The following is a 14,404-nucleotide window of genomic DNA, read 5'->3' on the forward strand; positions in this document are numbered from 1 at the left end:
TACTCTCACAAGAAAATGACAAACCTATTTCTAGCTCAAAATGTATTTTAAAGGCATTAATTCATAAACTTTAGGATTTAACAGATTTTAAAATAAAGATATGGGGGAGACAGGGAGTGACCAACTTGTTGCCATGCTAATGAAAGACATAAAAAGAAACAACAAAGGCTGTAATCTAAATATTTTTTGCAACAAAAGACAAAAATCTCAGTATAGCCCGGCTGGGTGTGGCTCAGCGGTTGAGCGTCAACCTAGGATCCAGGCGATCGGGGTTCGATTCCTGGTCAGGGCACATGCCCGGGTTGTGGGCTGCAGCCGATCAATGACTCTCATCATCGATGTTTCTATCTCTCTCTCTCTCTCCTTTCCTCTCTCTGAAATCAATAAAGACATATTTTTAAAAAAATTTTTTTTTATTTAGTAATTTAGTAAATTTACTGTTTGTTCTTTAACAAGCACAAATGATTCTTAAAACTTATATAGAAAAAAATCTAGAAACTATCCGACTCATTTTTCAATATGAGGGACTTTAGTAAAAACGGGTGATCTATAATGTCCCAAATTATGACTATTCAAAACAGTAGTAAGTTTATGCTTTAATACCTACCAAGAAGTGGTGACATATTCTGAAATATACGAAGCAACTCTGGTGTAATACATGGACTGTTTTCCAAAGTCACTAACCTAGGGAGAAAAAGATTAAATCACTTTCTGTAACCATTAAGCTAATAACAATACAACTTAAATATTTAAAAAATTACCCCAGGTAAAGGAAGAAAGAAAAATAGACAATACAAAAAATCAAAACATTATCTCTTAAAAAAAATTACCAAAGTCATCAAAATTAAAAACCTACCTACAAATCATGTAATATTATTTCTATATACATGGCAAAAATAGGAAAGAAAGTGACTACATACTAAAATATGTACAATTATAATGATAAAGCAAAAGCATGATTATTATGAGTGGTCTGGGAGAGATAAAAGTTATTTCACTGTTTTTATTTTCTTGATATATTCTTGTCACATGTAACTGATGTGTCCCTGTAATGAGACACTGGACTAATTAATTAGGAAAAACAAAAACAAAAATTTACATTAAGTGTTTTATATATATGAGCTTAGTAAAACTTAATAAATATGAACAAGCCAATCTCACTCACAGTAATAGCAAGCTGAAAAAAATCAATGTATAAAAAATAAATTATATATGGGGTGTGGTTTATCACAGACATGTGCAATTGGTTTACCTCCTCAGACTACCCCCCAAAAAAGAAGTTAAAAAAACAAACACACACGATTGTCACAATATCTGCAAGAAAAGGGAGGGAGGGAAATCCTATTCAAAATCAAACATTCACTATAAAAACTCTCATCCAATTATAAACAGAAAGGAACTTCCTTTACCTCATAAGAGAGTACCTACCAAACACTCATAGAAAACACACCTAGTGATGATAGGATGAATCTATTCTCTGGAAAAACAGAAACATGCCTCAAAGAGCATCCTATAGTATCTCGTCTACCTTCACATCTATTGAGTGTACATGTGAGGGCCTGTTGGAGGGACTCTAACATGAATAAACCAATTAAGTTAAAAGATACAATAGTAGGAGTGGAAAAGTTAAGCAGTCTTTTTTCACTCAAGATATGACTAACAGAAAAGAGAGGGAAAAATGATTCATAAATAAATTATTCAAATTACTGAGAGAGTTCAGCAAGGTTGCTGATTATATCACTATATTATAACTGTCTCCCTCTTCTCACCTGAAGCAGGAGACACAGATGGGCATTTTGTAAAACTGATGGCAACACAGTTCACTGTAAAGTATTTGTTGTTTACCCTTGTAAACCACTGCCTAGTATTATGAGAGGGCTGGTACCAAAAAATTCAAAGTACAGTTTCTAGTGAATATGTATCATTTTGATGCCATTGTAAAGTTGAAAAATCTTAAGTTGAGCCACTGTAAGTTGGAAACCATCTGTATAAAAATCACTTGAATCTCTAAACATCAAAACAAACACTTAAGATTCAAATGGATGTTAGTAGATTCATAGATACAAAAATCTAGCATCATAAAGATGTCAATTCTTTCTGAACTGTTAAACAGAATTAATAAAATTTCAATTCAATTCCCTATAGGACTTTTCCTGGAATTTAGGCAAGCTGCTTCTAAAACAATATGGAAGACAAATGAGCATGAACAGAAATTCTCCAGAAAACAAAAACATTGAAGATACTTGCTTTACCAAATATTATGATGTACTATAAAACCACTGTAATTAATAGCGTAAACAGAACAGAAAGCACAAGAAACAGACCTTTCTGCATATGGCAAGAGGTTCCAAGGGTCAGTAAGAAAAGGTGAACTACTCTATGTTTGGTGGTGAACCTCTACCTCATACAAAATACAGAAATTAATTCCAAGACACGTATAAGAAAGGTAAGACTTTACAAGACATCAGAACATGTTTATGGTTTTAGGTTAGAGAAAGATTAAAGAAAATATTCATAAATATGACTACATTAAATTAAAAATTACTGTGTATCAAAAGATGCCCCCAAAAAGCTAAAATATGTCATATATTGAGAGAAGATTGTTTGCCATAGATACAACTGACATAGAAATAGCATTCGAAGGGGTAATACTGAAAAGAAATTAAGAGAAAAATGGACAGAAGAAATGAACAAGCATTTCACAGAATAAGATATAAATATTGGCAAACTTGACTATAAAAAATATGGAAATTTTATCAAAACAAGGCACAATTTTACCCCCACTAGATAAGCAGAATTTTAAGTCTGACATACCATATACAGGCAAAGCCATAGAACAATGATGACAAGAGTTGTTGAGTTGCTATAATCACTTTGGAAAATAATTATTATCTGGTAAAGTAGAATACGTATACATGTATACACTTATGGTCAAGTCATTCCATTTCTAGGCAGAAACATATATCGTGCATAAAGACTCGTGCATTTGTACTAGGAGTCACGCACAAGAACGTTCAGAGTCTCATCATTTGAACATCAAACAAAATGCCAAATGAGTGAATGAACTGTTACATTAACACCATGAAATTCATTAATATGGATAAATCTCAAAACAGGGAGCCACAAAGCAAGTTAGAACACATATAATACAATTTATATAAAGTTAAAATATAATATTTAGAGATACACACATATGCAATTTTAAAAACATAAAAATGTAAGAAAGAAAACAAAGTAATGAAAAGAAAAAGATTGGTGCAATTTATTATCCCTGGCATGAAAACAGGACTCAACAAATAGGCCACACCATGGGCTTCACAGACATTCTCACTATTCCATTTCTTAACCAGGGTACAAAAATCAAATTTTCATTTTATGTAAGTCATAAATAATAACAAATATCTATGAACTATTTTACAAATTTTAAATGACAAAATCAAAGATGGGAGAGTGGATGTGCGGGAGAAACCAGCCACCCACAAAATGAAGTATTTTCCAAGCACACAAGCAATAGTAGCTTTAGATGCCTTACCCTGATTAACAATAACAGAATTTGATTAAACTTTTAAAAAATAAAACTTCAGAGAAGATAAAAATTTATCTTCTTCACCTTTAAAATAAACAAGAAGGCACAAGAAAAACTACAATCCACTCATGGCATTTCACTGAGAAAAAAAGTGAAGGGCATATCCTCTATCCCAGATGATGTTTAAAAAACTCTTTTTGTCAATGGGTCCACATTAAGATTCTATCTGAAGCTTGTTTCTGCCTTGACACTGTCATTACCTTAGTAAAAAGGCTATTCAGGTCACTGTCACTGTCATTTCCTATGTTAGTTCCCACAGTATAAATCATGCTATTAAAAAGAGGAAAAATTATCTTGAAGAATTTAAACTGCTTAAAAATAAACAGACATGGCATGCAACTCCAGATTAAACATATAATAACTTGGAAAAGAAAGGAAGTGAGGCAAACAAAATTAAAGCCCTAAATTCTTCACCATCGAGGAAAGGGAAGAGTTACTATTTTGATGATTAATTAGACAAAGCTATATGTGCCAACATCTTTGACTAGAGAAATGTAAAATTAAATATCACCTACCCTTCCACAAAAATATAGAAGAGAAAATAAGGTAAAAAGACAGACATATCAATTCAACAAATAAATGTAAGAAATGTTTGAAATTCTTTTGAAGTAAAGCATCTTTGGTTATGTTAAAATATAAAAATTTGCTCTGTGTAGAAAACATTAACTAAATTTCAAACAGAAAAGCTAAAATGTAAAAGGTTAAAAAAAGCTAGTTAAGTCAAATCTAAGCAAAATAAACCATATGACATCAGGTAAAATTTAAATGCAAAATAATTACAAGATGGAACATTAATCACTGCATACATATTACATCACATACTTCATAAAATATTTTAAATTTTAAATACTATATTAAATATTTTAATAATATACAAAAATACCAAAATTTTATGCAGTGATTATTTTTTAAAACAAACAGATCAAAATGCTAGAAATAAAAAAGGCCACTAACACAAAAGGCCACTAAGAAAACTGAAAGGGATACTTTAATAAATCAATGTCAAGATGAAAAAGCAAAATAATAATGTGAACTACTGTGAACTAACAGACTACAAGTTAAAAATAGGTATATATGAGTCCTTATCTTTAATACCATCATTAATATTTATGTGAATATAAATGGAGCCTGTAAGTCGTTAAAAGTCACATTAAGTTTAAAAATTGTACAAGTGACATGTGGTATTTACAACGCAATAAATCCACATCTGAATCCTATACTTTTAATATCAGCAAAAATAAACAATGTTGGGTCGAAAAGGTCATTTAAAAAAATGTAATGTTATAACCAAAATAAAAAAATAGATTTCCTATCAAGAAATAAGGGAAACAGGCAGTTATACTCCAAGACAAATGCACAACTTTAAATGTTTTAGCACTTAAGAACAACAAAGGTAATAAACTAACCATTTGTCTTAAAGTTTTAAGAAAATATACCCACAACTAAGTATAACAAAGTAATGAAAGGAGAAAAACATAGAATTCTTAAATCTAACATGTAGTTCTTTCATATTAATAAGAAAAATCTCTAACAAATGTACTTTCAAAAGAGATGAAACAAAAATAAAACTAAAACAAAGATAAAGCAAACACACGTAAGTTTTTCTATTGGTATCTTGAGGAACTCAATGCCAAAATTAACATACATTGAAAATCAAAACCAAAATAAATATGTAGCCCGGCTGGGCGTGGCTCAGCAGTTGAGTGTCGGCCTAGGATCCAGGAGATCGCAGTTTGATTCCTGGTCAGGGCACATGCCCGGGTTGCAGGCGCGATTCCCAGTCAGGGGCGTGCAGGAGGCAGCCGATCAATGACTCTCTCATCATAGATGTTTCTATCTCTCCCTCTCCCTCTCCTTTCCTCTCTCTGAAATCAATAAAGATATATAGTTTATATATTTTTAAACTAACAAATAAGGAACAACCTGAAAATATTGTAAAAACTGTGACTGACTTCCTAGGCCTGCCATGGGTCCATTTCCAGTTCCCTTTTTTACTGAATTTTCAAATGACCCAAAGAATAGTCCCCACATTACTGAAAACATTCCAAGATTAAGAAAATGATTTTTAAAAACTGGTAAATTGTTTAAATAACTATAACCTTGATATAAAATCAGATGGTATGACAAAATGTGGATTATAGAGCTAACTCATTTATAAGCAGAGGAAGAAACAAAATTAGCTAAAATATTAGAAAACAGAGTTATATGTTAAAGTATAATTCAACCTAGCAAGTAAAGTTCATCTGAGGAAGTGAAAGTTTTCTAAAGAGAGTTAAAAAAAAAAAAAAAAGAATAATACTATCTCCTGAAGATGGCAAAAAAGCCATTGCGTTAGTTTTTTAATGAAGAACATATTATATTTAATGTATACAGCTGATGCCTGTTGTTTACTAGTATTCATCACCTCATTCTACTTATTAAAAAACAAACAAGACAACAAAAAATGGTTCATGCACTTCCTTTGTTTAAATTCTATTTTAAAATGCTTTATACTATTACACACATATTAGAAAACTAAAATTTATTGAGCTAAATTTACCTAAACCTTAGGTAAATTTACCTAAACCTTACAATTTAGGTAAAATAGCAAATACTAACCTAAAGCAAGTAGAAAAAGGAGATAAATACAGGAACAGAAGTCAGTGAGAAATAAACATGCAACAAAGAAAATCCAAGCCAAAGGTTGGCTCTTTGAGAAGACTAATAACATCTTGCTAGAGATTTGTCAATTTTATTAGTCTGAAGTTTCATTTTATATATATACATGACCACAAACATCAACTGATACTGGTAATCCCCTAATAAGTTCAAAATCCCATTCTCCAACATAACATTTTTATACCTTTGCTTCCCACAAACCTCTCATATCTTTATGTACTCCCACTCCAGCCCAAAACACTCGGCTGATGATCATGCTTCATATCTTGTTGAGAAACAGAAGCTAACAGATGGAACACCTACCTATCTCATTCCACTACAATACAGAAATCCATCTTCATGCCTCCAATTAAAACAGATAAAGTATTCCTGCTGCTATTTTTTTTTAAAAAATTAACCCCTCTAGTTGCGCTGAATCCTGTCCCTTCTTGACTCCTTCAATTATATATTTTTTTCCTTTTAAATGAATTTATTGGGGTGACACCGGTTAACAAAATCATACAGGTTTCAGGTACACAATTCCACAATTTCCTCCTTCAATTTTCTTTCTCTGGAGCCTCATCCATCCCTCTAGAACTTGCATCCCCCACACCAGCCAACGGCTGCCAAATTTCCCCACTCCTCTTCATAATGAAAGTTCTTAAACAAGTTGTCAGTGCTCACCGTCTGTACTTACTTAACTTCAATTCATGCTTCAATCTACTCTAACTCTACCCTTGTTCTTATCGCTCCACTGAAACCCCTTCCACCATCTCCATGTGGCCAAATTCACCTCAATGTACTGCTCTACTAGGACGATCAGCACATCTGACACAGCTGACCACCCCCACTTTCAGGAAACAGTCTCTTCTTGGCTTGGTATCCCTCCTATATCTTCTCTGTCATCTTTGATGACTCCATGCGACCTCTAAATGTTATAAATTCTTTAGAATTTTTCCCTGAGCTGAATGTTCTCTATCTTCCCTTTGCTTCCTAAGCGATCTCACTGATTCTCAGGCTTTAAATATTATATACAAAATACTAACCACTTTAAAAACATCTCATCCTCACAACCATGTGAAGTATGGATTATTTTTCCTTATTGTAAGAAAGGAAGCTGAGGCAAACAGAAGATGATTACAGGCCTAATACCGTGGTACAACTGGGGGTGGGAACCTGTATCTGATTCCAAATGAGTTATATGAAGAAACATGTATCCTGATTCTTTGAAGAATCTTAGCTATTAATAAATTTTGTAATTTTTAAAAAATGTATTATAATGATTTAATTTTTCTTTACCTATAACTAAAAGCAGGGGAAAAAATTACCATTAACAGAGTAATGCATTTTTATTATTACCTGTTCATGCAATCCTTAAAAAATTTATACACCTTTATTAAACCACATTAATATACTAAGTCTGCAATACTGATAAGTATTGAGTCTATATCTTTACTATAACTAATATTTTAAATTTTTCTACCAGTCAATATCATACAGTATCTACAACACATTTACAAGAAAGTTATTTATGTGACAGAGATTAATGTTTTAATTTGTAATCTAGACTAGGGGTTGGCAAACTACAGCTCTGGGACAAATCCAAACCATATCCTATTTCTATAAGTGATGTTTTCTTGGAGCACAGTCATGTCCACTTGTTATGTACTGTCTAGGATAGCTTTTGCTCTAAAACAGAAGTCCTGAGTAGCTGGAACAGAAAGTGCATCCTGGGGAGCCTAAAAATATTTACCACCTGGTCCTTCACAAAATAAAATTGCCAACCTCTGAACTAGAATAATCCATTCTGTACAAATAAAAATATATGAATATAAAAGTTTCCAACACATGCTAATTTATAATCAGACCATCCAGAAGTTATTTAACTTAACCTAGAAAAGAACGAGAAACACAAACTGCAAATAAACATCTACCTAGTTATGTTTTAAAATCGCACATCTAGTATTTTGATATAGATCATTAATTTATAATTTGCACCAAAGACAATTTGTAAGAATAAAAAAAACTGTTCATTCCTAGAAAGCTAAGCAAAACTTAGCTAAGAAAATAAGGGAGGGAGAAAAGAAAAGGAAGAAGGGAGGTTCCAAGTGTTAATTTTTTCTACGGTTAATTTCTGTGATTTGCTTTTTAATTCCAGTATCACTTTATATACTGGAATTTTTAAACCTTTCCTGTATTATAAACTACATTTTAAATAGAGACTGCTCCCATCAGTAAAATAAGCTTAATAAAGCAAAATTATTTTCTAGCACAGTTCCTTACAGTTTGTGGCACTGAGCTGCCACAGAAAATGGTTTTTGTAGGGTTTTTAAACCTCTTAACACTACCTACTATTCACTTAGTAAAATAATAAATCAAGACTAAGTAGCACTAACATTTGGGGCGAAGGTATCATCTCTGTACTTACTGGGTAAGACAATAAGAGGTTGAAAATAACTCAGCCATCCCCCGAAAATCTCATTTAACATATTGGAAGCTTTAAGTAAATTTTTAGTTTTGAAAATTTATCAAGATCCAAATTTTACAATCCAAATTCCAAAAGATGAAATGCAGTTGAGTTCTTACTGAAATTCTCCCTTTAACTTTGACTGTTGTAAGCTTACACTGAGTGACAGCTGCCAGAAAAGATGGAGCTATTACTTTACCTACTTGGGGAAACTGACTTCATGTTTTTGTTTTTAAATGTTGAGTTTTTAAGCCCTGTTTCATGACCTTTGCTTTACTGGAATGAAAGTAGGGAAGGTGAGGGGAGGGGGGGGGAAGATCCATGGTATCAAGTTCTTTCTCTTACCATAATTCTAAACCGTCTTCCAGAAGATAAACATGTGGAGGCTGGGAAACATCTGTACTCAGTTGAATAACTGGGAGCAGGAAAGGGTACAGGTTCTTGCTGTCTGCTCCTAATCCCTGGGGGAAGTATAAATAAAACTTAACATAAGACACTCTAATGTCCCACCACCCCCAGCCACCAAGAAAAAATCATCTATCATATAAGAAAGCCCTAAAAATAACTTATAAAAAATAAATCAATCAGATTTTAAAGGATCGTCCTAATTATAAGCATTATTAAAACAAAGTTCTGTTTACAATTAAAAAGCAAGTAGCAAAAAAACACTATTCAATTGCCTAATGGTAGTAAAATCATATATACCAAGGCTACACACATGTGTTCATTTAAAGAGATTCCACACATAAATATTTATTTTCCTATCTCTACTAAAGAGATGTTAACACTGAAATATTAAATTCTATAAACTATCTAACCTAAATAATCTAAAATGAACCCAACCTAAATGTTCAGCAGTAAGATAATTAAATTATGGTGCATTAATATTCTAGAATACTGAGTAACCATAAGAAAGGATTAGACATGGAATGAGAACAATTTCAAAGTAATTATAAACTGGATTAAAAAGGTACAGAAGTGTGTATGACAATTCTACATGCCAAATTTTTTTTTAAATAGCTACATTTCTGAATATGCAGAGAGTTGCATAAAAATGTTTCTTGGGAAAAAACAGAAAAAAATTGTGAACACTAGGGAAATATGGAAAGGGGAAAAGAATATTGGAAGGCAGTAAAAAAGTTTTTTGGGTGGTTTTTTTTTGTACTTCTCTGTAAGTTTTAAAAAAAATATGTACATGTTAGTTTAATGAAGATATTTTGCTAACTTTTTTAAAGAGCCAAAACCACAAAAATAAAGAGAGGGCATTTTATCTAACATTCTAGTTTGCCTAATTACTGTATTATGGAGGTAGATTCAGTGTATACACTAAATCTCAGTCTGAAGAACAGAGAGGATGAAAACCCCCTTTCTAACCTATAATAATCTCTATGATCCGACAAACGCAGAAAGAAAATCCAATAAACTATCAACCACGCCACGCTTAGGGAATAGTTCAAATGTCACTATAGTTTGTAGCAATCACAGTGCAACAAAGTATGTACTTCCCTGTTTTGAATTAAAGACACATCTTTATTTTTAAAATATGTATTTCTCCTTTAATGAAATAATTTTTACTAAATTCAATCTTTATCAAAACACAGACACTTCAGTGGAAATACATAAAGCTATCCTTAAATACATTAAATATAAGTTTGGCCCTTTCTATAACTAAAAATAAGATGAAAGACCTTATTATAGATTTTTCCGAGGAAGAGAAGTATAAAAATGTCACAGTTAATAAAGTAGTAGTATATTGGACCTTAAAATTCAGTTAAAATTTCACTCTCCATAGCTCAATCTTTAAAGGAACAAAAAAGAAAGAATATTAAGAAAAACTAATCAAGTTCATATTGAGTTTAATATAGACTTAAAATTTCCTAAGATAATTAGAACCCATCTACTTAGTGCACATCCCAATGCGCACAATATGGTAGCATTAGCAAAACTAAAGGAAGCAACTGCTAAACATATAAGACTCTCAATGTCAAATCCTGAGGAGATTCACCTTTATAATCTGGAGGCCTGAAATACATGCACAATCCCAGATATGCAGCCTTAAGTACATTTGAACATTCTTTCAGCCCACAGTTATATCTATAAGACAATACTGTAAAAGCTCAAAAATAAATGCATCAGCTATTAATAAAAGTATCAGAAATGCTTAATGGGGGAAAATCATACAGTACTATAATTACCTAAGATGTAAGGGGAAAATAGGTGAAGGGTACAAGGGAGTCTCTCTGTACTATTTTTGCCACTGTCTATGAATCTATTCTTTATTTTTTAAGTTAAGGGGGGGAAAAAGAATAACTCCTGCTAAAAACTGGCATTTCTCAGGGTATTCCCTCTGGCTCTCTTCTCATGTCTCATGTACAGCAGGTCCTCGAATAACATTGTTTCATTTATAACACTGATGGCATGCTTAGGAACTTAACTCTTATTTATATCAATTAGCCTACAGTAAAACTGGTTTTGTTCTATGTCATTTTGCTTTAAGTTGTAAAACCTATCAACAATGTTAAGTAAGGACTTACTATACATGCTAATAATGTCCAAATCTATTTATTACCTCCAACCCAAATCTCTGAACACTCTGAATGACTGTAGGCCATCATCACCCAGGAGACATCTCAAACTCTTAAGTCTACCACTGAATCAACCCATTGTCTTCCTTATAAAGTTCCTTTTCCTGCATTTCCCAACTCACATGGCATGAACCATTATTTTTCTAGTAATAAATTATATTGCAACCACCTCCTGGTTCCTCTTCCTCCCCACCTCACATCTAAATAATCCTTAATTCTCTCTCTCTCTGATATTTTTCAAATCTTGCCCCCTTCCCCTCAAGGCTTTACTTCAGGTCATCATTTCTTTCATGGGTAACAAAGGAGGTTCCCAACTACTTTTCTTTACCTTAGTTTTACCCCATTCCAAACTAGTGTCCACACTGGCACCTGATTACCTTTCTAAAATAAAAATGATGATACTCCCTCCTCTGAGCTTCAAGAGATGTTCTTTACATTTACCTGACTAGACCCCACACCTAAGCTCTATACTCTACATTCCAGCTATACCAAATGACTCAGTACTAGAAATAACTACATTACTATCTGGAGAAAGTTGGCATATTTAACCCATGTATTTATTACTGTTCTCAGCTAAGATCTCCTAAAATAATACAGTAGGGTATGTTTCTAAAGACCTATAACCATAAGTACAAAGGCAACAAAAGAAGAAATAAAAGCACCTCATTTTTTAAAACTGTTAAGAAAGAAAGTGGTTACTGACTTAGTAGACTCAGAAAATCAAAAATCTCAAAGCCAGTAGTGAAAAAGGGCAAGAAACAGCCTAATTTACATTACAGAAACTCCAAAAGACTCAGGAACTGATAGCACCAAATATTTTGGCAAGAGAGAGGTTGAGAGGGAGGTGTTAAAAAAAAAAAAAAAAAAAGAGGCCCTCTAGAAGGTGTTTAAGAAACAGTCTGATGCCAAATCTTATGCAAGTGCACAAACAACTGGCACTCCCCTGAACTAGCAATATCTGGCCATTTATTTTCTGGTAGAGTAAAAAGAAATTGTCTCAAGACAGGGAGACATCAGGTAATCAAGAGCAGGGATATTACAAAAAACAGGGTGATGTAACACTTAACAGGCATGAGACTGAAGGATCTTTCACTGAAAAAAGATCTCAAAAACATGGACCATTCCCCTATAAAACAACCCAGCTAGATCATGCTAAAAGAAAAATCCACTATCAGCCAGCTTCTCATACATACACAACACTTCCAATCAGCTTTTAGTTCCCACTCCTAAATTTATACAGACAAAATGTTGATACAGTTTTTGAAGGTGGGTGATGTTTACCTAAAGATTCATTATATTGTTCCTCCTCCTTTCGTGTATGTTTCAAATTTTTCACATGTACACACACAAAAAGTCAACAACCAAGAATCAACAGATAAGATTAAAGTACCTAACATGAAAAATAGAGAATGAAGCAAATAAAAAACAGACCTTTTAGGAAAGAGACCAAGCATAGAGATGAAAACTTGGAAAATATATCATTAATATCCCTGGTAGAATAAACATTTCATTCATGAAACAAAAATTAAATGCTGGAAAATGATTATTCAACAAAACAAAAAAGTCATAGCCATTAAAAACAGTAAAGAAAAAGTTAAAAGAAAGGTTGAAAGATAAAGTTCAGGAAATTCTCCAGAAAGGAGAGCAAAAGAATAAAGAAAAGAAAAAGCAGGACAAAAAAGTAAGAAAAATAGAGGACTGGTTTACTGATCTATCATCTAAGTAATAAAAGTTAAAAGGAGACCAAAAAAACCAAAACCAAAACCACCAAAACAAACAAACAAAAAAACAAGAAGGGGAGGAAACAATAAAACATAATATCATAGCCTAGAACCCAAGAACGTGAGTTTCTCATTTGAAATATACAAGTGTCCAGAACAATGGAATAAAAATATACCCATGTCATCATGAAATTTAAAAAAAAACACACACAGAGAAAATCATAAAGGTTGCCAAAAAGGGAACTGAGGAATGACACATTCAAGAATCAGAAATTAAAATAAAATAGCTCAGGGTTCCTAAGAGCAACTCTGAAAGCTAGAAAAAAAAACTTCTAAAATTTTGAGGAGGGGGGGAAATTTAGACTTTTATACCCAGCTATACTACTAATCAATGTGAAAACAGAATAAAGACATTTTCAACATGCAAAAATCTCAAAAAATTTACCTCCTGTGTACCTTTTGCAGAAAGAAGTAAAATAAAAAAGAAGTTGAGAAAACAGGCATCTCACAGAAAAGACAGGCAAGAAGAATCCTTTTGATGACAGTGAAAGGGGATCCAGTTCTAAGAGCCTTGCACACAAGCATAAAGTAAAACTACTCCAGACTAAAGCACATAAGATTCTTCCAGATTTCAAGATTATAAAAGTACCAAAATACCTGATATGTCTGAACATACTGAGGGAATGTTTAGATAACAGATGAAAAGTATGGATTACATAGAACAGTAAGAAAAATAGAAGACTCCATAGTAGGCAGAACTCTAAGATGACCACCATTAATTTTTTACCTCGGTGTACATACACCATTCCCCAGTTACGCAAATGCTAATCTAGATACCACTGTGATGGAATTTTAGAGATGTGATAAAGGTCCCACATCAAGTGACCTTAAAATAGAAAAATTATCCAGGTAGGCCTGACCTAACCACATAAGCTCTTTAAAAGAGTTTTTTTTCTGGCAGGTTGCATAAAGGGAAATCAGAGATTCAAAGCCTCAGAGGATTTGACATGCAAGAATTGCTCAAGGAATGTGGTTGAAGTCTAGGAACTGAGATGGGCCCCAGCTGACAGCCAGCAAGTAATCTGGGACTTCAATGCTATAGATCAAGAAACTGAATTCTGCGACAAGCTGAGTAAGCATAGAAACAGATTCTTCCCCAAAGCCCACAGGGGAGAACTTAGCCTGGCAGACACCTTAATTTCACCTGTCAGACCCAGTATCAAAGAGTATAGACAAGGTGTGCTGAACCTCTACAGACCTACAGAACTACGAGTTAATAAATGGATGTTGTTTTAAGCTACTAAGTTTATGGTAATGTGTTACATAGTAATAGAAAACTTATATACTAAGCAAACAAAATTATTAATAAAGGAGTGGAGATTAGGAGAACGGCTGTACAAGAAAGAAA

At 32.9% G+C, this 14,404-nt stretch overlaps 1 protein-coding gene across 4 annotated transcripts in view; it reads right to left on the bottom strand.

Annotated features, from left to right (window-relative positions):
• IPO11 (importin 11) overlaps positions 1 to 14,404 on the bottom strand; it is a 135,953-nt gene that overhangs the window by 51,352 nt on the left and 70,197 nt on the right. For all 4 annotated transcript variants that reach the window (XM_081133639.1, XM_081133640.1, XM_081133638.1 and 1 more), the window contains 2 exons: positions 9,036 to 9,151; positions 608 to 684 (listed from right to left, as the gene is read on the bottom strand). In XM_081133639.1, the coding sequence (XP_080989765.1) occupies positions 608 to 684; positions 9,036 to 9,151 (193 nt within the window). The remainder of the gene's footprint in view (positions 1 to 607; positions 685 to 9,035; positions 9,152 to 14,404) is intronic.

This window comes from Miniopterus schreibersii (genome assembly GCF_964146895.1).
Source record: "Miniopterus schreibersii genome assembly, chromosome: 3".
Taxonomy (NCBI): Eukaryota; Metazoa; Chordata; class Mammalia; order Chiroptera; family Miniopteridae; genus Miniopterus; species Miniopterus schreibersii.